Raw genomic sequence first — 25,205 nt, 5'->3', positions numbered from 1 at the left:
TCAATATTAGGAAGGTGTTCTTAATGTTTTGTGCACTCAGTGTACATTACCCACACACACCTGTATGTCAACAGATTTAAGATTGTTACGCAAACCTGCGGGTCAGGGTCAAGACTAGGCTTTGGGCTTTAAAAGAAGGCGAGACCAATATATCTCACAGGAGACAATTAAGACAGGTAGGACATTCCAAGTCACACAGAGAAAAGTGCGGAGGGAAAGTGGTGCTAGCCGCAGGTGTGCTACACTGGTGTATCTGGGAGGAAGGATGGCATTGATTTAAAACATCCAAAACATATCAAAGAAAAATCGATTCAAACAGTCACCTTTAGCCTACCACTGAAGAAGACACTCTGGTGATCCAAACCGTCACCGTTAGCCTACCACTGAAGAAGACACTCTGGTGATCCAAACCGTCACCGTTAGCCTACCACTGAAGAAGTGACTCTGAAGCGCTGCCAGGCTGTCATCTGTTCCTTGGGCGCTGTCCGTCTGGGTAAACTGTAACTGCTTCCGAAACCAGCATATGCTGTTCTCAGCGCCCCTGGCCACGCCCATGCCGCGGGGTAGTGGTGCTTCAGCACCCCCTGAAAAATCTGAATTAAAAATATATATTAATAGAAACATTTATGATTTTTTTCTAAAATATATATTTTCAAAAAGTAGTGCACTGGGCCTTTGCTAGTATTAGCGGACCGATCTTGACATCTGTAGCAATGGGCAAAAAAAAATGGTGGTTGTGTAATTAGGAACAGTATCTTGCAGGATTCAATAGTTGGAATTGTGCAAGAGTTGTTGCTCTGTCCCTTTCTTGTGATTGTCATTTTAATTGAATACAGAAAGAACAAAACCCTGTCCTCAAACATTTACATCAAAATTGCAAAGTTATGGGCAAAGACACAAAACATCCACATCAAATTAAATATTTTCTTGATTAAATAACATGGAAAACAACCACTTTTTGTGCAGTATTAATTTACCATCCTTACAAACCACTTTATGTAGGCTGTTTACATAGGCTGGTCATCTAGGTTTTTACCTGTAGACTTTCCTTCACCATGAAGAAAAACAATGCACAATACAGTAATTGAGTACATTGAGGCATCAAATGGTTTGTAATGATGTGATGAAATGTATGCACTCACTAGTTGCTCTGGATAAGAGCATCTACTAAAACGGAAAAGAAATAGACCATTTTAATTTTTACCTAAAAATAAGTTGCATTTGCAAAAGTATTTCAAGAAACTGGAAAACATATATCAAGCAGAGTACTTTTATATTCCACAAGTATTATCAGTTTAACTGTTTTGTACAGATAATTATCAGACTCAAGTTACAAATGCTGGTAAACACTCAAATGCATTTAGTTGTTTTTTTTTATCACAAAAGTAGTGTACTGGGCCTTTACTAGACCAATATAGATGTCTTCAGTGCAGGCAACAACGAAAAAATGTGCATCCCCAAACTACTTCCCGCCGCTATCCCAGCGCTGCTGCATTATTAACACACACAGACACACCTGACCCCCTCCGGTTGGCCGTTACTGGGCCAGCCCGACCTTGGCTGTGGTTTCGTAAGCATCGCCTGCAGCAGACTATAAAGCCACTGCTGATCTAACGGGGTGACTATCATCGTCATCAGAACGCACAAGCACAAGCACGCAGTAGCCTGGCCTAGTTATATTTCACCGGCGGATAACGGACACGGACAGACACTCGTCGTCTCAATGTGAGTTCTCATACTGCGTGTTTGGTGACTGTTGAGTGGACTATGTTGGGCTAGTGCGTATTAAATATTGTATATATTTTTCTTAAAACAAATGGGAACATTTTGTTAGGTTTATTTGTTTTACTTAAATGTGTGTGGACGAGAGTAATTCTTGGTGAGTTTTGAAAATCATTTTTGTAGTTGTATACCAAAATATGAGAAAGAAAGTGTAATGTGGGTGTGACATTGACCTGAGCAGCAAAATTACGAAATGACGCATTGCTTGCGCATCTCACGGAGAGAGAAAGGTAGAAAGAGAGAGAGAGGGAGGAGAGAGAGTGTGTTTCTGAGCCACCCCTTTCATGTTTCGGTCTGCTGCATCAATATTAACCGGGTCCTGGCTCGGTAAAGTGCAAAGCACAGTGTGTTGTCCGCATTGAAACGCCACTGTTGGCTCGCTTCCAACCGTTAAATAACGGTTTCCGCTAGCTGTTGAGTAACGGATTGTTTCTGCCCTGCAGTAGGTCAGTGATTGAAAAGGGATCTAGTTAAGATCATTAAGATCATTATCTTTTCCACCGTGACCTCAGATAGCATTTTCTGCTGCTGTGGCTAGTACAGAGTATGATGATGCAGCAAAATCTAGCTCTCTCTCTCCTATTTCTCCTCCTATCTCTCTCTCTCCTATTTCTCCTCTCTATCTCTCTCTCTCCTATTTCTCTCTCTCTCCTATTTCTCCTCCTATCTCTCTCTCCTATTTCTCCTCCTATCTCTCTCTCCTATTTCTCTCTCTCCTATTTCTCTCTCTTTCTCTCTCTCACACACACACACCCTCCCTGCTCACTCTCTCCATCTCAGAGAGGATAATGTGCCCCATTTACCTCTGCAGAAGCATTCCTTCACACACACACACTTAGGACAGTTAAAATGAACAACTCTGTGTGTGTGTGTGTCTCTTAGGGAGTTCTTCTCAGGGCTGGGTGGTGTTGGCTCTAATGGTTTCAGTTGGTGCTGAAGGTGGCGTCGGGTAAGACAACCTCTCCTTTTCAATGACCTTTACTGTGTGTGTGTGTGTGTGTGTCTGTGTATGTGTTAATAGTGTCTCATTGTGTCTCCTGTCCTCTAGCCCCAGCAACAACTCCAGTTTCTGCTCCGAGTCAAAGGGAATGTCTGGAGTATGAGCTGGTGTCTCGCAAACAGACGAATATGAGGTGAGTGGACACACACAGACGGACACCTGCACCTACATGTTAAAAACGTCTCCTTCAATAATATGTGTGTGTGTGTCAGGTCCGTCACTACAGTCCCACTCGTTGGGTGTCTACGGATGCGGGAGGCCTACTTCATGGGGGGTGGGAGCAGCCATGGCCTTCCAGGAGACTGTTCCAATACATCACATGGAGCCAACAACAGGGGTGAGGGAGGGAGGGAGAGAGGGAGAGAGGGAGAGAGGGAGAGAGGGAGAGAGAGAGAGAGAGAGAGAGAGAGAGAGAGAGAGAGATCTCCTGTGTGTCTGAATTTTTTCACATTTGAGCACAATGCGTCTACAACGCAGTTGTCTACAGTACCAGTCAAAAGTTTGGACACACCTACTCATTCAAGGGTTTTTTCTTTATTTTTACTATTTTCAACATTGTAGAATAATAGCGAAGACATCAAAACTATGAAATAACACATTTGGAATCATGTAGTAACCAAAAAAGTGTTAAACAAATCAAAATATGTTTTATATTTGAGATTCTTCAAATAGCCCTTTGCCTTGATGACAGCTTTGCACACTCTTGGCATTCTCTCAACCAGCTTCACCTGGAATGCTTTTCCAACTTTCTTCAAGGAGTTCCCACATATGCTGAGCACTTGTCGGCTGCTTTTCCTTCACTCTGCGGTCCGACTCATCCCAAACCATCTCAATTGGGTTGAGGTCGGGGGATTGTGGAGGCCAAGGTCATCTGATGCAGCACTCCATTACTCTCCTTCTTGGTAAAATAGCCCTTACACAGCCTGGAGGTGTGTTCGGTCATTGCTCCTGTTGAAAAACAAATGATAGTCCCACTAAGCCCAAACCAGATGGGAAGGCATATCGCTGCAGAATGCTTTGGTAGCCATGCTGGTTAAGTGTGCCTTGAATTCTAAATAAATCACAGCCACTGTCACCAGCAAAGCACCCCAACACCATAACACCTCCTCCTCCATGCTTCACGGTGGGAAATACACATGCGGAGATCATCCGTTCACCCACACCGCGTCTCACAGCCCCGCAAGTTGGAACCAAAAATCTCCAATTTGGACTCCAGACCAAAGGACAGATTTCCACCAGTCAAATGTCCATTGCTTGTGTTTCTTGGCCCAAGCAAGTCTCTTCTTATTGGTGTCCTTTAGTAGTGGTTTCTTTGCAGCAATTCGGCCGTAGAAAGGCCTGATTCGTCCGGTCTCCTCTGAACAGTTGATGTTGAGATGTGTCTGTTACTTGAACTCTGTGAAGCATTTATTTGGGCTGCAATTTCTGAGGCTGGTAACACTAATGAACTTATCCTCTGCAATAGAGGTAACTCTGGGTCTTCCTTTCTTGTAGCGGTCCTCATGAGAGCCAGTTTCATCATAGCGCTTGATGGTTTTGCACTGCACTTGAAGAAACGTTCAAGTTCTTGAAATTTTCCAGATTGACTGACCTTCATGACTTAAGGTAATGATGGACTGTCGTTTTTCTTTGCTTATTTGAGCTGTTCTTGCCATAATATGGACTTGGTCTTTTACCAAATAAGGCTATCTTCTGTATACCACCCCTACCTTGTCACAACACAACTGATTGGCTCAAAGGAAATAAATTCCACAAATTAACTTTTAGGAAGGCACACCTGTTAATTGAAATGCATTCCAGGTGACTATCTCATGAAGCTGGTTGAGAGAATGCCAAGAGTGTGCAAAGCTGTCATCAAGGCAAAGGGTGGCTACTTTGAAGAATCTCAAATATAAAATATATTTTGATTTGTTTAACACTTTTGGTTACTACATGATTCCATATGTGTCATTTCATGGTTTTGATGTCTTCACTATTATTCTACAATGTAGAAAATAGTAAAAATAAAGAAAAACCCTTGAATGAGTAGGCGTGTCAAACTTTTGACTGGTAGTGTATGTTTGTGTCTGTACTATATGCCTCTAAATGCATGAGTGTGTACGCATGTCTGTCCCAGGTCTACAGATGGAGATGACTGCTCCAGTCCTGGTGAGGATCCTGAGGCCAGGGGATGTGGGAACCAGCCATCTACACCCTCAGCTTCCTGCTTCCAGCAGCCTATCAGGAGAGGCCTCCCACACCCACCAATGACAAGGTGAGCCTGGCCCACCCAACCCTCCAATCAGAAGATAGGTGGAATGAACACATCACACAATTCGTATTATTATGTATGCCATTTAGCAGAGGCGTTTATCCAATGCCACTTACAGTAGTAGTGAGTGCATATATTTCTAGTATGTCGAGTGTGTGATCCCTACGGGAATTGAACCCACGAACTTGGCGTTCCTAGCTCTACACTCTTACCAACTGAGCTACATACTTGACTCAGTGATATTGTCAACAGATGATGAATCAAGATGTTCTCTTCTGCTGTACAGCTATGGATATGAAAGGTGCTCACAGGTGCTTGTCTGCTTCTCTACATACACTATCTATGAGGACACCCCTTCAAATTAGTGGATTCGACCTCACTAATGCTCTTGTGGCTGAATGGAAGCAAGTCCCACCGCAACAATGTTCCAACATCTGCGAAAGCCTTCCCAGAAGAGTGGAGGCTGTTATAGCAGCAAAGGGGGACCAACTCCATATTAATGCCCATGATTTTGGAATGAGATGTTCGAGACAGGTGTCCACAAACTTTTGGACATATAGTGTACCTACACTGAGTGGACAAAACATTAAGAACACCTGCTCTTTCCATGACATAGACTGACCAGGTGAAAGCTATGATCCATTATTGATGTCACTTGTTAAATCCACTTCAATCAGTGTAGATGAAGGGAGGAGACCGTTACAGAAGGATTTTTAAGCCTTGAGACAATTGAGACATGGATTGTGTACGTGTGCCATTCAGAGGTGAATTGGCAAGACAAAATATTTAAGTGTCTTTGAACGGGGTATGGTAGTAGGTGCCAGGCTCGCGGTTTGTGTCAAGAATTGCAACGCTGCTGGGTTTTTCACGCTCAACAGTATCCCGTGTGTATCAAGAATGGGAAGCATTGGAATCATCATGGGCCAGCATCCCTGTGGAACACTTTAGACACCTTCTGTTGTTCTAATGTTCTAGAGTTCTTTCTTTCTGAGGGATAATGACTTGAATTCTATGGAATTGTGCCATGTCATTATGTCTGTGTGAACTGATCTAGGATCAGATTACCCCCCCTATGGAATTGTGCCATGTCATTATGTCTGTGTGAAGTGATCTAGGATCAGATTACCCCCCCTATGGAATTGTACCATGTCATTATGTCTGTGTGAAGTGATCTAGGATCAGATTACCCCCTATGGAATTGTGCCATGTCATTATGTCTGTGTGAACTGATCTAGGATCAGATTACCCCCCCCTCTCTATGGAAGTGTACGTGCGTAGCTATGGAGGCTGGAAGTTATCAGTGATGTTATAATGTGTTATTGTTGTTGTAATGTTTCTCTCTAGCTCTACTTTACGGAGATGCCCTCTATGGATGTGTACGTGCGTATCTACGAGGCGTGGATGTTATCAGTGACCTCCAGGCTTCATGCTCACCTACTGACCAAGGAGCTGACCAGGGTCCAGGCTGATTACAACCACACCTACCACTAGGAGTGGGTTGCGACAGGTAGGTCAGAGTCCAGGCTGATTACAAACCACACCTACCACTACGGAGTGGGTTACGACAGGTAGTTCAGGGTCCAGGCTGATTACAACCACACCTACCACTACGGTTGGAGTTACGACAGGTAGGTCAGAGTCCAGGCTGATTACAACCTCACCCTACCACTACGGAGTGGGTTCCGACAGGTGGGTCAGGGTCCAGGCTGATTACAACCCCACCTACCACTACGGAGTGGGTTCGACAGGTAGGTCCAGAGTCCAGGCTGATTACAACCCCACCTACCACTACGTAGTGGTTTACGACAGGTAGGTCAGGGTCCAGGCTGGTTACAACCCCACCTACCACTATGGAGTGGGTTACGACAGGTAGGTCAGGGTCCAGGCTGATTACAACCACACCTACCACTACGTAGTGGGTTGCGACTAGGTCAGGGTCCAGGCTGATTACAACCCCACCTACCACTACGGAGTGGGTTCACGACAGGTAGGTCAGGTTCCAGGCTGATTACAACCCCACCTACCACTACGGAGTGGGTTACGACAGGTGGGTCAGGTTCCAGGCTGATTACAACTCCCACCTACCACTACGGAGTGGGTTGGGCGACAGGTAGGCCTAATCTAATCTCAGATACACACACACACATTCTGATCTCAGAAATACACCACACCCCTCTCCTCTCTCTCTCTCTCTCTCTCTCTCTCTCTCTCTCTCTCTCTCTCTCGCTTTCCACCCTCTCTCTCTCTCTCTCTCTCGCTTTTTTCCACCCTCTCTCTCTCTCTCTCTCTCTCTCTCTCTCTCTCTCTCTCTCTCTCTCTCTCTCTCTCTCTCTCTCTCTCTCTCTCTCTCTCTCTCTCTCCTCTCTCTGTCTCTGTCCCTCTCTCTCTCTATCCCACTTCCTATGTGACCCCCCTCTCTCTTTCTCTCTCTCCCTCTCTCTCTCTATCTATCCCACTTCCTATGTGAACACCCCCTCCTCTCTCTCTCTGTCAGTATTGATTCTGTCCTGTGTTTCTCTCCAGTCCTCTGAAGCTGCTGAACAGACACAACGAGGTGTGGTACGTAGCTGAGGGAGAGGCCGTCTGCTCTGACCCCCAGGAACCAACCCCACCACACACCTACCCCCACGCACACACCCGCCTCACACACACCCACCACAAACACACCCACGCCACACACACACCCGACACACACACACCCAACGCCACACACAACCCCCCCAGCACCATCTCTGACTCCCCCTCAGATCTCCCCACCAACCGGCCACCAACCCCCCTCCCAGGCCCCCGAGGTGACCCCGTCTCAGAGCCCAGTGGTCGGGGAGACCCCCTCGGCCAACAGCTCTGACCCCCAGGCGGACAACCCCTGGAACAACACTGTAGAGGCCTCCCTGGAGGACACCCCCTCTGTTAACTCTGTAGACGGCCCCACTAACCTCAACCTGGCCTAGCCCTAGAATATTATATATGGCCCTGAACAGTAGGGGGTATGGAGGGGTGCTGTGGGTGATGGAGCTCATTCAGTTAGAAGTCCATTTGGGATTGGGCCCTTGCCTCAGTATTTACTGTAATACACCACCACACCCTACTGGTGTCATAGTGTTACTACACATAATAGATTTATTCACCTGCTGCTGACCTGCTCTCCATGTTACCACGCTCAGCTGACCTCCTCTCCATGTTACCACGCTCAGCTGACCTCCTCTCCATGTTAACCACATTCAGATGACCTGTTATTTATGTATCATATAAATTAATTAATCAATCAACAAATCAACAACGCTCTTGGATCTGCTTACCATATCCCTCCTTCCATAATGAAATGTTAGCCCTGCATAAGAACTGTGTTGGTTTGATAGTTGAGTGTTAAGGATACTGCTGCAGTAGATGCTGATAGCCAGTTAATTAACAGACGACCAAAGAAGGAGAGAACCTATAGGATGAAATGAGACCAGACTATATAGTTGTAGATGGTAGAACAGAAGGACAATATGATAGAACAACAGTATTGTAGATCTAACCTGGCCAATGGCAGTGCTGTAGATCTAACCCTGGCCAATGGTAGTGCTGTAGATCTAACCCTGGCCAATGGCAGTGCTGTAGAGATCTAACCCTGGCCAATGGCAGTGCTGCTAGATCTGGCCAATGGCAGTGCTGTAGATCTAACCCTGGCCAATGGCAGTGCTGTAGATCTAACCCTGGCCAATAGGCAGTGCTGTAGATCTAACCCTGGCCAATGGCAGTGCTGTAGATCTAACCCTGGCCAATGGCAGTGCTGTAGATCTAACCTGGCCAATGGCAGTGCTGTAGATCTAACCCTGGCCAATGGCAGTGCTGTTAGATCTAACCCTGGCCAATGGCAGTGCTGTAGATCTAACCCTGGCCAATGGCAGTGCTGTAGATCTAACCCTGGCCAATGGCAGTGCTGTAGATCTAACCCTGGCCAATGGCAGTGCTGTAGCAGTATGGAAGCTTTATTCTCCTGTATCATTATTTATTGTTTACAGATAGACTGATTTATTTCTGTCCCACGGACTGACTCATTGTCGTCTCAATTATGTATTTATCTGTAATGATTTATAAGCATTTATTCTGTGTAGTTTGTGAGCCGCCTTTACATTCAGCTTGATATCAGTCGGTAGTGTGTAATTACTCACCATGGTGTCTATATGATTCTAGTGGTGTGTGTGAGAATGCTTAACTTGTATCATTAGTAAAATAGTAGAAATGTAACAATTAAAAGTGATTGACTGATGTTTAATCTGTAGTTGTACCTGAGAGGGTTTCTGTTAGTGTGGTTGTGATATCTGTCAAATCCTGAGGATGGCGCAATAAAACACTAAAACAAACATACTGAGTCATGTAATTGTTATTGTGTGGCTTTGGACTTCACTAAACCCAGAGTTCATAAACGTACATGGCTTCATAGACTTGTCTTCAATGATTCCCAGACCCAGATTAAACCTAGTCCTGGACTAAAACACCCTTTTTGGAGATTGGTGTTTAATCAGGACTAGGTTTAATCTTTGTCTGGGACACCAGTTTATAAATGTAAGGGTTCACAGATCAGGAGGGAGCATGTAGTCTTGAGGTCAGTCGATGTTCATTCAACCACATTTTGACTCAATTAACCCCTAGTCAGGATTAAACCTACTCCTGGATTAATCTAATCTCTCCGAAAACAGCCCACAAAAATGAGTTTCCGGCCCCAGATTACAGCTCTACTCCTGGGCCCTGGTATTCATAAAGTAGCTCAGAGTGTTTCCTGGCCCCAGATTACAGCTCTATTCCTGGGCCCTGTATTCATATACCTCAAGTGTTTCCGCCCCAGATTACAGCTCTCCTCCTGGGCCCTGGTATTCATAAAGTACCTCAGAGTAGTTTCCCGCCCCAGATTACAGCTCTACTCCTCGGCCCTGGTATTCATAAAGTAGCTCAGAGTAGTTTCCCCGGCCCCAGATTACAGCTCTACTCCTGGGCCCTGGTATTCCCTAAAGTAGCTCGTTGCTGAAGTCTAGGATCAGGCCCCCCACCTATCGTCTAAAAACTATGTATCATAGAATCATAATCCTTTGACTAACACATATCATTTGCTAATCTTAAACAATAAAAATACTCATAAAAACACCAAAAAACACCATCTCAGTTGGTTGGTTTTATTAAAAGAAGAGATAGCTACACGTCTGTTTTCAAGGTGCTGTGTGTTTCTTCGCTGTGTGTTAGTGTGTTTCAGATTCCCATCACGGTCGTTCGGCGTGTTACCTTCCTGGGGATGTGTTGGGGGGGTTACTGTGTGTGTGTGTGTGTGCGTGTGTGTGTGTGTCGTGTGTATTGGGGGGTGGGGAGGTAGGGGTTAGGGGGTTTCGTGGTCCTGGAGAGTGTTGTGACGTGGATCAGAGAAGGGAATCCTATATACTATTAATATCCCGTAGAGACTTTACCTGGAGGGGTGTGAGTGAGAGAGAGAGGGAGAGGGAACGTTGAATAGCAAAATTTTTGTTTCAAATGTTGCTAACTTCCATGGTGGAGCTGGTCTATATTATATATCTATATTTCACCTTCCATGGTGGAGCTGGTCTAATGATTATATCTCTATGTTCACCTTCCATGGTGACTGGTCTAGTGAGTCATATCTCTATTTCACCTTCCATGGTGAGGCTGGTCTAATGATTATATCTCTATGTTCCCTTCCATGGTGGAGCTGGTCTAATGATTATATACTCTATGTTCACCTTCCATGGTGGAGCTGGTCTAATTTATATCTCTATGTTCACCTTCCATGTGGAGGAGCTGTCTTTATTATATCTCTATGTTTCACCTTCCATGTGGAGGAGCTGGTCTAGTTATTATATCTCTATGTTCACCTTCCATGTGAGGAGCTGGTCTATTATTATATCTCTATGTTCACTTCCATGTGAGCTGGTCGATGCACTGGAGGTCATGCCACGCCCGATACATCATCGTGAACCTCCGCCTGACACAGTCCTCCTCCTGATGATGCTGTAGCTGTGCCTCCCTCCATGGCTGCTCCCCCGCCGGACACCTTCGGGCCTCCCTGATACATCATGGCTGCTCCCCCCCCGACACCATGCGTGCAGGGCCTCCTGATACATCATGGCTGCTCCCCCTCCGACACCATTGCAGGGCCTCCTGATACATCATGGTTGCTTCCCCCCCGACACCATTTCGGGTCCTCCTATACACCGTGGCTGGTCCTGTACACAGTGGCTGTCCTGATCACCGTGCTTCTCCCCCACCGGACACCATCGCGGCACCTCCTGATACTGCTGTCCTACTCCTATCGTGTTCCTTCTTTTATCCTGCTTCCTATCACCGTGCTTCCTTACACCGTGGCTGGTCCTATCACCGTGGCTGTCCTGATACACGTGGCTGGTCCTGATACACCGTGGCTGGTCCTAATACACTGGCTGGTCCTATACACCGTGGCTGGTCCTATACACTGGCTGGTCCTATCCCGTGGCTGGTCCTGATGTCCTGCTGTCCTATCCTGCTTCTATACATCTGGTCCTGATACTCCGTGGCTGTCCTAATACATCTGGTCCTGATCCCCCGTGGCTTCCTCATACACCGTGGCTCTCCCCCACCAACACTATCGCCACCCTCCTGATTGCCGTGCCACTTCCTAATGATGCCATACCCTCCTGATATGCCATACCGCCTCCTGATTCCGTGCCCCTCCTGATAACTCTCTTCCTGATGACGCCATACCGCCTCCTGATGATGCCGTACCGCCTCCTGATGGCGCCCCGTGCCGCCTCCTGATGGTGCCCGTGCCCCTGCTGATGCGCGTGCCTCCTCCTGATGGCGCCCGTGCCGCCCTACTGATGGCGCCGTCCGCGCTGCTGATACACCTGTGCTGCCACTGATGGCTCCCTACCCCCTCCTGATGGCGCCCGTGCCCCCTACTGATGGCGCCCCGTGCTGCCGCTGATGGCGCCATACCGCCTCCTGATGACGCCCGTGCCGCCTCCTGATGACGCCCGTGCCGCCTCCTGATGACGCCGTGTGCCTCCTGATGACGCCGTGCGCGCCGCTCCTGATGGTGCCGTGCCGCCTGCTGATGACGCCGTGCCGCCTCCTGATGGTGCCGTGCCGCCTGCTGATGACACCGTAGTTGCACCGGCTGTGCCTCCCTCCATGGCTCACCTCCTCCTGAACTGCTAGAGAGACCTCTGTGACAGTGGTCTTAGTGATCACCATGCCTCCCTCCATGGCTGCTCCCCCGCCCGGACATCATCGTGGAACCTCTGCCGGACACCGTGCCTCCTCCTGATGGCGCAATGCTGCCTCCTGATGGCGCCGTGCCTCCTCCTGATGGCGCAGTGCCTCCTCCTGTTTGCGCCGTGCCTCCTTCTGATGGCGCCGTGCCTCCTCCTGATGGCGCGTGCCTCCTCCTGTTTGCGCCGTGCCTCCTCCTGTTTGCGCCGTGCCTCCTCCTGATGGCACCGTGCCTCCTCCTGATGGCACCATGCCTCCTCCTGTTTGCGCCGTGCCGCCTCCTGATGACACCGTGGCTGATCCCCCCGCCGGACACCATTGCGGAGCCTCCTGATGACATCATGGCTGCCCCCGCCCCCAGAACTGCTGGAGGAAGAGCTAGTGGAACGCATCAACATGGAACTTCCTCCAATCTCCACCCCTCCTACTACTCCTCCCGATGATTTCCCCTCCGACACAATGGTTCTGGTCACAACAGTCTTACCTGAGTACATAGATAACACATGTTAATAAGACGTTTAAAACATTTAGATATAAAGCAGTAGTCCGTCACAGTGGGGCGTCATATTACCCGTAAAAAACACGGAAATGCTTCCAATGATTTTTCCGCCATTCATTTTCACATCGTGAATTTTACAAACACTTCAAATGAAGTGGGTGTTTGGTGTAGTCTTACAGTGCATTGGGAAAGTATTCAGTCTCCTTCCCTTTTTTCCACATTTTGTTACAGTTACAGCCTTATTCTAAAATTGGTTAAATAAATATTTTCCTCATCAATCTACACACAATACCCCATAATGACAAAGTGAAAACAGGTTTGTAGAAATGTTTGCGAATTTATTACAAATAAAAAACCTTATTTATACTTTATTTACATAAGTATTCAGACCCTTTGCTATGAGACTCGAAATTGAGCTCAAGTGCATCCTGTTTCCATTGATCATCCTTGAGATGTTTCTACAACTTGATTGGAATCCACCTGCGGTAAATTCAATTGATTGGACATGATTTGGAAAGGCACACTGTCTATATAAGGTCCCACAGTTGACAGTGCATGTCACAAAAAACCATGAGGTCGAAGGAATTGTCCGTAGAGCTCCGAGACAGGACTGTGTTGGGGGCACAGATCTTGGGAAGGGTACCAAACATTTCTGCAGCATTGAAGGTCCCAAAGAACACAGTGGCCTCCATCATTCTTAAATGGAAGAAGTTTGGAACCACCAAGACTCTTCCTAGAACTGTCCAAACTGAGCAATCGGGGGAGAAGGGCCTTGGTCAGGGAGGTGACCAAGAACCTGATGGTCACTCTGATAGAGCTCCAGAGTTCCTCTGTGGAGATGGGAGAACCTTCCAGAAGGACTACCATCTCTGCAGCACTCCACCAATCAGGCCTTTATGATAGAGTGGCCCGACGGAAGCCACTCCTCAGTAAAAGGCATATGACAGCCCACTTGGAGTTTGCCAAAAGGCACCTAAAGGACTCTCAGAACATGACAAACAAGATTCTCTCGTCTGATGAAACCTAGATTGAACTCTTTGGCCTGAATGCCAAGCATCACGTCTGGAGGAAACCTGGCACCATCCCTACGGTGAAGCATGGTAGTGGCAGCGTCATGCTATGGGGATATTTTCCACGGCAGGGACTGGGAGACTAGTCAGGATCGAGGGAAAGATGAACGGAGCAAATTACAGAGAGATCCTTGATGAAAACCTGCTCCAGAGCGCTCAGGACCTCAGACTGGGGAGAATGTTCACCTTCCAACAGGACAACGACCCTAAGCACACAGCCAAGACAACACAGGAGTGGCTTCGGGATAAGTCTCTGAATGTCCTTGAGTGGCCCAGCCAGAGCCCAGACTTGAACCCGACGAACATCTCTGGAGAGACCTGAAAATAGCTGTGCAGCAACGCTCCCCATCCAACCTGACAGAGCTTGAGAGGCTCTGCAGAGAAGAATGGGAGAAACTCCTCAAATACAGGTGTGTCAAGCTTGTAGCTCATACCAAAGAAGACTCGAGGCTGTTTTTATGTTTTATTTTTGTGCAAAAATGTCTAAAAACCTGTTTTTGCTTTGTCATTAAGGGGTACTGTGTGTAGATTGATGGGGGGAAAAACAATTTAATAAATTTTAGAATAAGGCTGTAACGTAACAAAATCAAGGGGGCTGAATACTTTCCGAATGCGCTGTACCTTGGGGTGACGTTTTCATAGCCGTGCTAATTCTCTCAGACAGTGTGAGTTTTACCAATATATTCGCCTCAATTTACTCTAAAACATTTGGCATGCTAATTGTTGATAAAAGTTACCTTTGCCCGAGAGAGATTTGCACGGTTATCAAAACGTCATGCCAGTGTAAGCCTACACGAAACACAGACCTTATATAAAAGTAGTTTCTAAAATCCCAGATGTAAAAATCAATGGTGAAAAAACTATTGGAACCATTTCTGGGTTTTATGACTCATACTGTGGTACTCAGTACTTGATAAGAGCTGTGATTCGATAACTTTGTATTTCACATTTCATGCATGGGCTGAGAGAGTTCCTAACTAACTAACTAACAAGTTTTACCTGAGGACCTCCCGGCCCCTCCAGAGACCACCATGCCCCCTCCCAGGTCAGCCCCTCCAGAGACCACCATGCCCCCCTCCCAGGTCAGCCCCTCCAGAGACCATGCCCCCTCCCAGGCCGGCTCCCTCCAGCAAATGCTTATACTGTTGGATCTCCATCTCTAGACGACTCTTGATGTTCAGAAGGATCTGGGAGAGGCGGCGTGAGAGGGGGGGGTTGAGAGTGAGGGGGGAGAGGGGAGAGAGGAGAGGAAGGGGAGAGGAAGCGAGGGAGAGAAGTGGAGAGGTAATTTACGAGTTGAGCCGGCATTCGCAGAGCTTACCATGGATGCGATCTCTGTGAATGCTGGGGAAATTACGCATTAGTGGGCTGTCTGTATCGCTGCTCTGTAACCCGCCTTGGATTGAATCCCTAATCACTGTTTGTGAGTGATTCAGTATAGAGGTATGGTTACTGTACCTGTGTCCTGTCTCTGCTCAGTGATTCAGTATAGAGGTATGGTTACTGTACCTGGTAGTCCTGTCTCTGCTCAGTGATTCAGTATAGAGGTATGGTTACTGTACCTGGTAGTCCTGTCTCTGCTCAGTGATTCAGTATAGAGGTATGGTTACTGTACCTGGTAGTCCTGTCTCTGCTCAGTGGTGCTGGCCCTGATGGAGGTCAGTTCTCCCTCCGGCCCATCACCTTGCCGCTATACCCAGACAGACGCTGCTGGAACTGGGACTGAACCTCCACCAGCCTGGCTTCCAGGTTTGCCATCTGGAGGATGGGAGGGTGGGGGACACACAGAGAGAGACCGAAGGACACATACACACACAGATACACAAACACACACACACACACACACACACACATTTAGCATGATAGGGATTGGAAACAGAGGATGTGTATAAATGGGACACTGTGTGTGTGTGTGTGGCTGTGTGTGTGTGTGTGTGTGTGTGTGTGTGTGTGTGTGGACGTGTTTAAGTGTTCTTGTGGGGACCAGACATTTTGTTGGTCCCTACAAGGTCAAATGCTATTTCTTAGGGGGTTTAGGGTTAAAGGTTAGAATTAGTGTTATGGTTAGAATTAGGTTTAGGGTTAGGAGCTAGGGTTAGGGTTAGGGTTGAATTAGGTTTAGGTTAAGAGCTAGGGTTAGGGTTAGGGTAAGAGTACGGGTTAGGGGTTAGGGGTTAGGGGTTTAGGGAAAATAGGATTTTGAATGGGACTGAATTGTGTTGTGTGTGTGTGTGTGTGTGTGTGTGTGTGTGTGTGTGGACGTGTTTAAGTGTTCTTGTGGGGACCAGACATTTTGTTGGTCCCTACAAGGTCAAATGCTATTTCTAGGGGGTTTAGGGTTAAGGTTAGAATTAGTGTTATGGTTAGAATTAGGTTTAGGGTTAGGAGCTAGGGTTAGGAGCTAGGGTTAGGGTTAGGGGTTAGGGTTAGAATTAGGTTTAGGGTTAAGAGCTAGGGTTAGGGTTAGGGTAAGAGTACGGGTTAGGGGTTAGGGGTTTAGGGAAAATAGGATTTTGAATGGGACTGAATTGTGTTGTGTGTGTGTGTGTGTGTGTGTCTGTGTGTGTGTGTGTGTGTGTGTGACTCACCCCCATACGTAGACCCTGGTATTCCATCTGTAGGGTCTGGTAGCGGTTCCGTAACTCTGTCATCTCTGACGTGGTCCTAGTGGTCGTCTCAGTCACCACCGCTGACTCTGCCTGCTTCATCTCCACCTGTCACACACACACACACACACACCAGAGACACATCACACACACACACAGAGACACATCACACACACACACACACACACACACACATCACACACACACACACACACACACACACACAGAGACACGTCACACACACACAGAGACACATCACACACACACACACACACAGAGACATGTCACACACACACATACAGCACCTCTGATACATGTTTTAACGTTGGCCTGTGGTAGTGCCTGCGTTGGCGTGGTAACAGACCTGTTTGGTGTACCAGGCCTCGGCCTGTCTGCGGTTTTTCTCCACGGCCGACTCGTACTCCGACCTGACTTCAGCCAGCATCAGAGACAAGTCCTGGCTCTTAGCAGCCTGGACATCCACCTTCACCTGGCCGCTCATCCCCCCACGCATGGACAACAGCTCCTAGAGAGGTCACAGCTCAGGGGTTAGGGGTCAGAGGGTTAGGGGTCAGAGGGTTAGGGGTCAGAGGGTTAGGGGTCAGAGGGTTAGGGGTCAGAGGGTTAGGGGTCAGAGGGTTAGGGGTCAGAGGGTTAGGGGTCAGAGGGTGAGAGAGAAAGAACTAAGAGATACACAGAGGGAGAGAGAGATAGACAGAGAGAGAAACAGAGAAAAAGAGAGAGAGACAGGTGTGCCTTCACCTCTTCATGGCTCTTCGTCATGGAGAGCCGTTCCTTCTCGTACCCCTGCAGGTCCTGCATCATGGCTGTGATGTTCATCTCAAACTCCCGCTGCAGGTTCCTCAGACCCCCGATGTCCCCCTCCACACACTGGCGCAAAGACTTCTCATTCTCCCATCTGGCAGAGATACAGTGAATAGAGACGACACCATATTCAGTGTGACAGAATCATTTCTGTTCTACACCATACATTTCTATCAGAACGTCTTGTAACGTTCTCCTGAACAGGCCCAGAGAGCGAGTGAGAGATCCGTTAACTCTTTGGGGTTTTAGGCTGGGTGTCTGTAAATCACTTTGTGACAACTGCTGATGTAAAAAGGGCTTTAAGAAATGACTGAGATTGATTGATTGATTAATTGATTGATTGATAACTGCAAGATAAGGCCCAATAGTACTATTTCATAGCCTACACGCTACACACAGTGAGCATTTCAACCATAGAAACAGAATCAATCTAGTGATATGATTTCAACACCGGGCCAGGAAAACTCGATAACTGCCATGGTTTTGTTATAAGAAATATACACTACATGGCCAAAAGTATGTGGACACGTGCTTGTCGAACATCTCATTCCAAAACCATGGGCATTCATATGGAGTTGGTCCCCCCTTTGCTGTAATAACAGCCTCCTCTCTTCTGGGAAGGCTTTCCACTAGATGTTGGAACATTGCTGCGGGGACTTGCTTCCGTTCAGCCACAAGAGCATTAGTGAGGTTGGGCACTGATGTTGGGCGATTAGGACTGGCTCTCAGTCGCGTTCCAATTCATCCCAAAGGTGTTCGATGGGGTTCAGGTCAGGGCTCTGTGCAGGCAGTCAGGTTCTTCCACACCGATCTCGACAACCCATTTCTGTATGGACCTCGCTTTGTGCATGGGGGCATTGTCATGCTGAAACAGGAAAGGGTCTTCCTCAAACTGTTGCCACCTAGTTGGAAGCACAGAATCGTTTAGAATGTATTTGTATGCTGTTGCGTTAAGATTTCCCTTCACTAAAACTGGTGAAGTGTGATTCATCACTCCAGAGAATGTGTTTCCACTGCTTCAGAGTCCAATGGGGGCGAGTTTTACACCATTCCAGCCGACTTTTAGCAATGCGAATGGTGATCTTAGGCTTGTGTGCGGCTGCTCGGCCATGCAAACCCATTTCATGAAGCTGCTGACGAACAGTTATTGTGCTGACGTTGCTTCCGGAGGCAGCTTGGAACTCAGTAGTGAGTGTTGCAAACCGAGGACAGACGATTTTTACATGCTACGCGCTTCAGCACTTGGCGGTCCTGTTCTGTGAGCTTGTGTGGCCTACCACTTCGCGGCCGAGCCGTTGTTGCTTCTAGACGTTTCCCACTTCACAACAGCACTTACAGTTGACCGGGGCAGCACTAGAAGGGTAGAAATTTGACGAACTGAGATGTTGGAAAGATGGCATCCTATGACAGTGCCACGTTGAAAGTCACTGAGCTCTTCAGTAAGGCCATTCTATTGCCAATGTTTGTCTATGGAGATTGCATGGCTGTGTGCTCGATTTTATACACCTGTCAGCAACAAGTGTGGCTGAAATAGCCTAATCCACTAATATTAAGGGGTGTCCACATACGTTTGTATATATAGTGTATGTTTTGTAATCTGAGAGTGATAGATAATTAAGAAATCAGCTGGGTTACAACTACAAGCAAAGTCCCTATAGAAGTAGCCTATGATAACAGTGAGCATTTAATCTCCCAAGCACAGCTGTTAGCCTGGGTTAACTGTCTGTTTGTGCTATCGTTCCACTCCTTGCCACTCCATGTTTGGAATGTGACACGTAGTAAAAAGGAGTGGAACGTTAGCACAAACACACTGGTTCCAGGCTAACAGCTGTGTCTTCTAATTCACGTATTTGCCATTTCCTGACGACAAATTGTCCAATAGACTGGGGCTATAGGAGAAGATCAGTATGAAGTCATGAATAGAGTTGACTGGACCATCTATAGGATACAGCTGATTGAATTATTTCCTTTATTGGTATCTACTTCATTGAGACATAGTGTATTTATTTTTGATTCATTCTATAGGTTACAACTGTGTGGGAGTGGTGTGTAAAGATACATTAATTAATTAATTAATTCATCCATTCATCCATTCATACATCCATAACTATCCATCCATCCATCCTACTTGACTCTGAAGTCGTCAGCAGTCAGCTTGGCATTGTCTATCTCCACAGCAATCTGAGTGTTCTGTATCAGGAAACCCATGAGCTGCAGACAGAGACAGGAGTCAGCCACAGTGTGTGTGTGTGTGTGTGTGTGTGTGTGTGTTTGTGTGTATGCACATGTTTAACTATTCTTGTGGGGACCAGAAGTCCCCACAAGAATAGTAAACGAACAAACATTTGACCAACTGGGGACATTTTGTTACTCAATAACGTACCCATAATGTACTCAAACATATATGACTATATCATAATGTACTCAATAACATACCCATAATGTACTCAAACATATATGACTATATCATAATGTACTCAATAACGTACCCATAATGTACTCAAACATATATGACTATATCAAATATAGATAAGATCATCTACAATACTGGATATTATTTTTGGGAAAAAACATCCCAAAACATTTCGCAGTGGGCACATACTGTATGTCAATTCAACGTCTGTCCCACGTTGGTTCAACGTAATTTCATTGAAATGACGTGGAAACAAAGTTGATTGAACCAGTGTGTGCCCAGTGGGCTAGTTCTTGTGCGCTTTTTACGCACAACTTGTACAAATGGCAAGCGCTAAGAGAGAGGGAGAGAGAGACGGAGAGAGATAGTTTTAAAGCCTACCTGCTCCTTGAGTGGTTTGAGTGTTGCGTTGTAGATGGTCAGGTCGTGCGCCTCGACCTTGTTGAAGGTGAAAGTCTTCAGCTTCTCCTCCAGCTGGTGGTTGGTGGCCTCCAGCTGGCGAACCTTCTCCATGTAGGTTGCCAGGCGGTCGTTCAGGTTGTGCATGTGCTGCTTCTCGTTACCGGCGAACCCGAGGGACTTGTCCCCAACACCTCCACCGAATCCGAAACCTCCTCCTTCGCCGCCACCACCGCCACCGGAGCTCATCCCACTGCCGCCGCCACCGGAGCTCATCCCACTCCCCAGACCGGCCATGTGGCTGGAGGATGACATCCTGAACCCTCCTCCTCCACTACCTCCACCGGCTCCAAAGCCGTTCCCGAAGCCGAGACTAGCGCCTCCGCCCCCGGCCCCTATCCCCATTCTGCCCCCGAAACTGGAGCGTATTGACGACCCCCCGGAGGAGGACAAGGCCATCTTCCGGCTCCCGAACCCGGAGAAAGAGTTAGCGGAGAACCGCTGCTTCCCGGACAGACTCATGGATCACGACTACAACAATGACTACCGAGAGAAAGACACTTCCTATCTTTCGGTCTTCTGTCCTCTACCGCTGCTGCTGCTGCTGAGGTTGCGAGAGTCTGAAGACGCTGAGCGAGCCTGTGACCGCGGCTTCTGTCACCGCGCTTCAAGTGTTAATATCCTGCGCAATAAGTGATGGATATATATATAGCGGGACTGGCTCGCTCTCCACGCCCCGGTAAAGCGCAATTGGCCACTGGTAGCCGAACCCCCCCAGCCCCAGGCCAATGTTCCATGATCTTTTGGGTGGAGCTGAAGGAACAGGGAGGTGAACTGTGTATTAATGTGACTGTCACGTGACTAAGGGCGTGGCACTGCACACATGACAGCCCACAGGGCTCTGGGGAAAAGCAGTGCACTATGTAGGGAATATGGTGCTATTTGGGACGTATCCACAAGTGTTTTTCTATGACTTTTACATAATGGTCCATTAGGGCGGTTCTCATTGAGGGAAAATCATTATTCTGCATCTTTGGTGTGTGTGTGTGTGTGTGTGTGTGTGTGTGTGTGTGTGTGTGTGTGTGTGTACCATTTGGTGTGCCCGTGTGTGTAGGTGATGAACATGACAGTTCATGATTGATTGTTGATTTAACTCCAATGTAATAACAGATGCCTGGTTTGAACCGGCCTCCATGGCACAGAAAGTGATTCAATGCAAGCCACACTTGAATTTATGTAACCCTATCAAGATGCCCCCTGATGATCTCTTTTACACTTTTTGCTGACCGATTCCAACAGATTTTATCGTCCCAAATTAATAAAATAAAATACACAGAATAGAGGAGATACCCTTCGGGACAAATTCCTTCTTCGATTCCACCCACAGTGGGGAGAGATCTCTCCTTTCGCGCTCCCACGGTTTGCAGCCAGCGCATTCACGTTGCCTGCAGCTGTGTGCAAAAAAAATAAGTGGCCCGGTTGCATTTCTTTACCCGGAGCAAAGCGGTTGGATGTTCTTGTTGTTGTTCATCACAGCGAAAGTCATCAAATGAAGCATAACTACATTTGCATGAAGCGTCGAAGGGAACGAATCGTTTAAATGCACATATCAAAGATAGGTTTCTTTGAAGTGTTGTCCTCGCCGACCCCCTTGTGCGCATTGCACAGCTCGAGGCCTCCCACCCGCGAGCCGTGTGCCTAAACTTTTGATACACATTTAAGATTGATTGATGGATTGTTGGAGAGAGGAAGAGGGGTGAGAGAGACAGGGGAGCAGAGAGAAAGGGAGAGAGCGTGCGAGACAGAAGAGAGTGAGAGATAGAGAGAAAGGAAAGGGAGAGAGAGAAAGTAAGAGATAAAGAGAGAATGATAGTGGGAGAATGGAGAGAGAAACGGTGAGATAAAGAGAGATTGTCTCTTGGCACAGCAGTCAGGGTATGTCATGATTGAACCTGTTAGGATGCTCAGTGTTCTGCTCACCTGTCGCCCCGGGGGTAGTGGGTACAATTATAGGTCTTATTATTCGGGAGGAGAGGGGAGGTGGTGGGGGGAGATTACGTAGGGGGAGGGGGAACACAGCACCTCGAGTGGGAAAGTGTGTAGTAATGTCACGATCGTCGAACAGAGATGAGGACCAAGGCGCAGCGTTGCAGGCAAACATACTCTTTATTAGAGACACGATCAAAAACAACAAAACGAAAACGTGACAGTTCACGGTCTAACACAACAGACTAGAAACAAGATCCCACAAACTCTGTGGGAAACAGACTGCTAAAGTATGGTTCTCAATCAGAGACAACAAGCAACAGCTGAATCACGTTGCCTCTGATTGAGAACCACACTGGCCAACATAGAACAACAATACTAGAATGTGAAACCTAGAACAAAACACATAGACTTTACACACCCTGGCTCAACATATTAGAGTCCCCCAGAGCCAGGGCGTGACAGTACCCCCCTAAAGGCGCGGACTCCGACCGCGCCCACCAAACTACTACAGGGGAGGGACCGGGTGGGCACTCCGCTTGGGCGGCGGATCCGGCTCCGGGCCTGATCCCCGCTCCTCTCCAACCCCCAAAGTACCCCTGGTCCGGTCTGGCCCGCTGGCCGGAGCTGGACTGCACACTGGTGGAGCGGATTGCTCTAGCTCGGCGTGAAGCATCTGACCGGTGCCGGACCAGCCACCGGTGGAACAGGCACGGGCCGTGCCGACTGACGACGCACACCACTGGCTTGGTGTGGGGAGCAGGAGCCCGGGCCGGACCGGGCTGACGGTACGCACCACTGACTTGGTGCGGGGAGCAGGAACGGGCGCGTGCGGGCTGTGCGAAGCGCACCACTGACTTGGTGCGGGGAGCAGGAACGGGCCGAGCTGGGCTGACGAAACGCACCACTGACTTGGTGCGGGAGCAGGAATGGGCCGGACCGGGCTGACGACCGCACCACTGACTTGGTGCGGTGAGCAGGAAACGGGCCGGACAGGGCTGAACGCAAACGCACCACTGACTTGGGTGCGGGGAGCAGGAATGGGCCGGACTGGGCTGGCGACGCGCACCACAGACTTGGTGCGGGGAGCAGGAACAGGCCGGGCCGAGCTGGCGACCGCGCACCGTAGACTTGGTGCGAGTGGCAGGAACAGGCCGGACCGTACTGGGAACACACACCACTGGCCCTACGTGGGGATCAGGAACAGGCCGGACCGGACTGGCAACACACGCCAGTACCTCTCGCCGTGCCTCTACATCCTCCTTCTCCCTGGTGACCAGTGACTCCCGTAACCTGGCGGCCTCCTGCTGCCCCGTCGTCCCACGGCGTTAGCCCCCCTAAAAAATGTATGGGCTTCACTCCTACCCGTGGACCAGGTCTCCATGCTTCTCGCCAGCCTTTCGCCCTTCTGCCTCCACGTCAAGCCCCTCTCTTCCTCACCCGGCTTGACCCAGTCGAGGAGGCGCTGGATATCCGCTAGGGATTTCCCTGGCGATGGCTCCTCGACCCGCTGCTTGGTCCAGTTCTGGTGGGATCTTCTGTCACGATCGTCGAACAGAGATGAGGACCAAGGCGCAGCGTTGCAGGCAAACATACTCTTTATTAGAGACACGATCAAAAACAACAAAACGAAAACGTGACAGTTCACGGTCTAACACAACAGACTAGAAACAAGATCCCACAAACTCTGTGGGGAAACAGGCTGCTAAAATATGGTTCTCAATCAGAGACAACAAGCAACAGCTGAATCACGTTGCCTCTGATTGAGAACCACACTGGCCAACATAGAACCACAATACCAGAATGTGAAACCTAGAACAAAACACATAGACTTTACACACCCTGGCTCAACATATTAGAGTCCCCAGAGCCAGGGCGTGACAAGTAATTTGGAGAATAAACATGTATATAAAGCTTATGTAAATATGGAGCTTTCAAAACGTATATAAAGCTTATGTAACTATGGAGATATAAAACGTATATAAAGCTTATGTAAATATGGAGATTTCAAAACGTATATAAAGCTTATGTAACTATGGCGATATAAAAGGTGTATAAAACTAATGTAACTATGGAGATATAAAAGGTGTATGTGTAGGCCTAAGCAACTTACTTTTACACATGATTATACACACAGGGCCGACAACCTTAGAATCCGTTTGATAACAGCAAGCAAGGCAGTAAAACGCCTCTCTAACCTTGTTCTTCTCACCTCTGAGACAATGGATGGCAGCAGCCCACATTGTGTGGTTTTCCCCAGCCCAGCCCTGTGATGGGAGGACTGTTGGAGGAGTAGTACTAGAACACAGTGTACAGTCTGTCTGCCTGTATCTGTCACGCCCTGGCTCTAGGGACTCTTTTAAGTTGAGCCAGGGTGTGTAGAGTTTATGTTTTGTGCTCGTTGTGTCTAGTCTAGTTTTTGTATATCTATGTTGGCCAGAGTGGTTCTCAATCAGAGGCAACGAGTATCAGCTGTTGCTGGTTGTCTCTGATTGGGAACCATATTTAGTCAGTTGGTTTTCCCACAGTGTTTGTGGGATCTTGTTCCGTGTTGGTTTGTGTTTTGCACCTGTGGACGTCACGTATCGATTTGTTGTTTTGTTCGTGTATCATTTAATAAATAAGTATGTTCACCTTCCACGCTGCGCCTTGGTCCTCTATATCCGACGATCGTGACAGTATCCTTACCCTAGCTCCTAGCCTTCTATGTCCCCTAGCTCCTAGCCTATGTCTCCTTACCCTTGCTCCTAGCCTTCTATGTCCCCTAGTTCCTTGCCTATGAATCCTTACCCTAGCTCCTAGCCTTCTATGTCCCCTAGCTCCTAGCCTATGCCTCCTTACCGTAGCTTTCTATGTCCCCTAGCTCCTTGCCTATGTCTCCTTACCCTAGCTCCTAGCCTTCAATGTCCCCTAGCTCCTAGCCTATGCCTTCTATGTCCCCTAGCTCCTAGCCCGTCTCCTTACCCTAGATCCTATGTCCCCTAGCTCCTAGTCCGTCTCCTTACCCTAGCTCCTATGTCCCCTAGCTCCTAGCCCGTCTCCTTACCCTAGATCCTATGTCCCCTAGCTCCTAGTCCGTCTCCTTACCCTAGCTCCTATGTCCCCTAGCTCCTAGCCTGTCTCCTTACCCTAGCT

General features: G+C 48.0%; 1 protein-coding gene and 1 pseudogene across 1 annotated transcript; one reads left to right on the top strand and one right to left on the bottom strand.

Moving 5' to 3' along the window:
• Positions 1-1,975: 1,975 nt before the first annotated feature.
• On the top strand, positions 1,976-8,033 carry LOC123485742 (annotated as a pseudogene).
• Positions 8,034-15,515: 7,482 nt separating this feature from the next.
• On the bottom strand, positions 15,516-20,606 carry wu:fk65c09 (keratin, type I cytoskeletal 13; the record flags this gene model as incomplete). The annotated part of the gene is made up of 6 exons (XM_045216869.1): positions 20,067-20,606; positions 19,401-19,483; positions 17,210-17,366; positions 16,812-16,973; positions 16,430-16,555; positions 15,516-15,599 (listed from the first exon to the last, which is right to left on the bottom strand). Coding segments are annotated over exons 1-6 (1,152 nt in total), but the record flags the coding sequence as incomplete, so codon positions are not given.
• Positions 20,607-25,205: the final 4,599 nt, after the last annotated feature.

Source organism: Coregonus clupeaformis, unplaced genomic scaffold (genome assembly GCF_020615455.1).
Source record: "Coregonus clupeaformis isolate EN_2021a unplaced genomic scaffold, ASM2061545v1 scaf0835, whole genome shotgun sequence".
NCBI classification, from domain to species: domain Eukaryota; kingdom Metazoa; phylum Chordata; class Actinopteri; order Salmoniformes; family Salmonidae; genus Coregonus; species Coregonus clupeaformis.
This window is presented reverse-complemented; position numbering and strand designations above follow the sequence as displayed.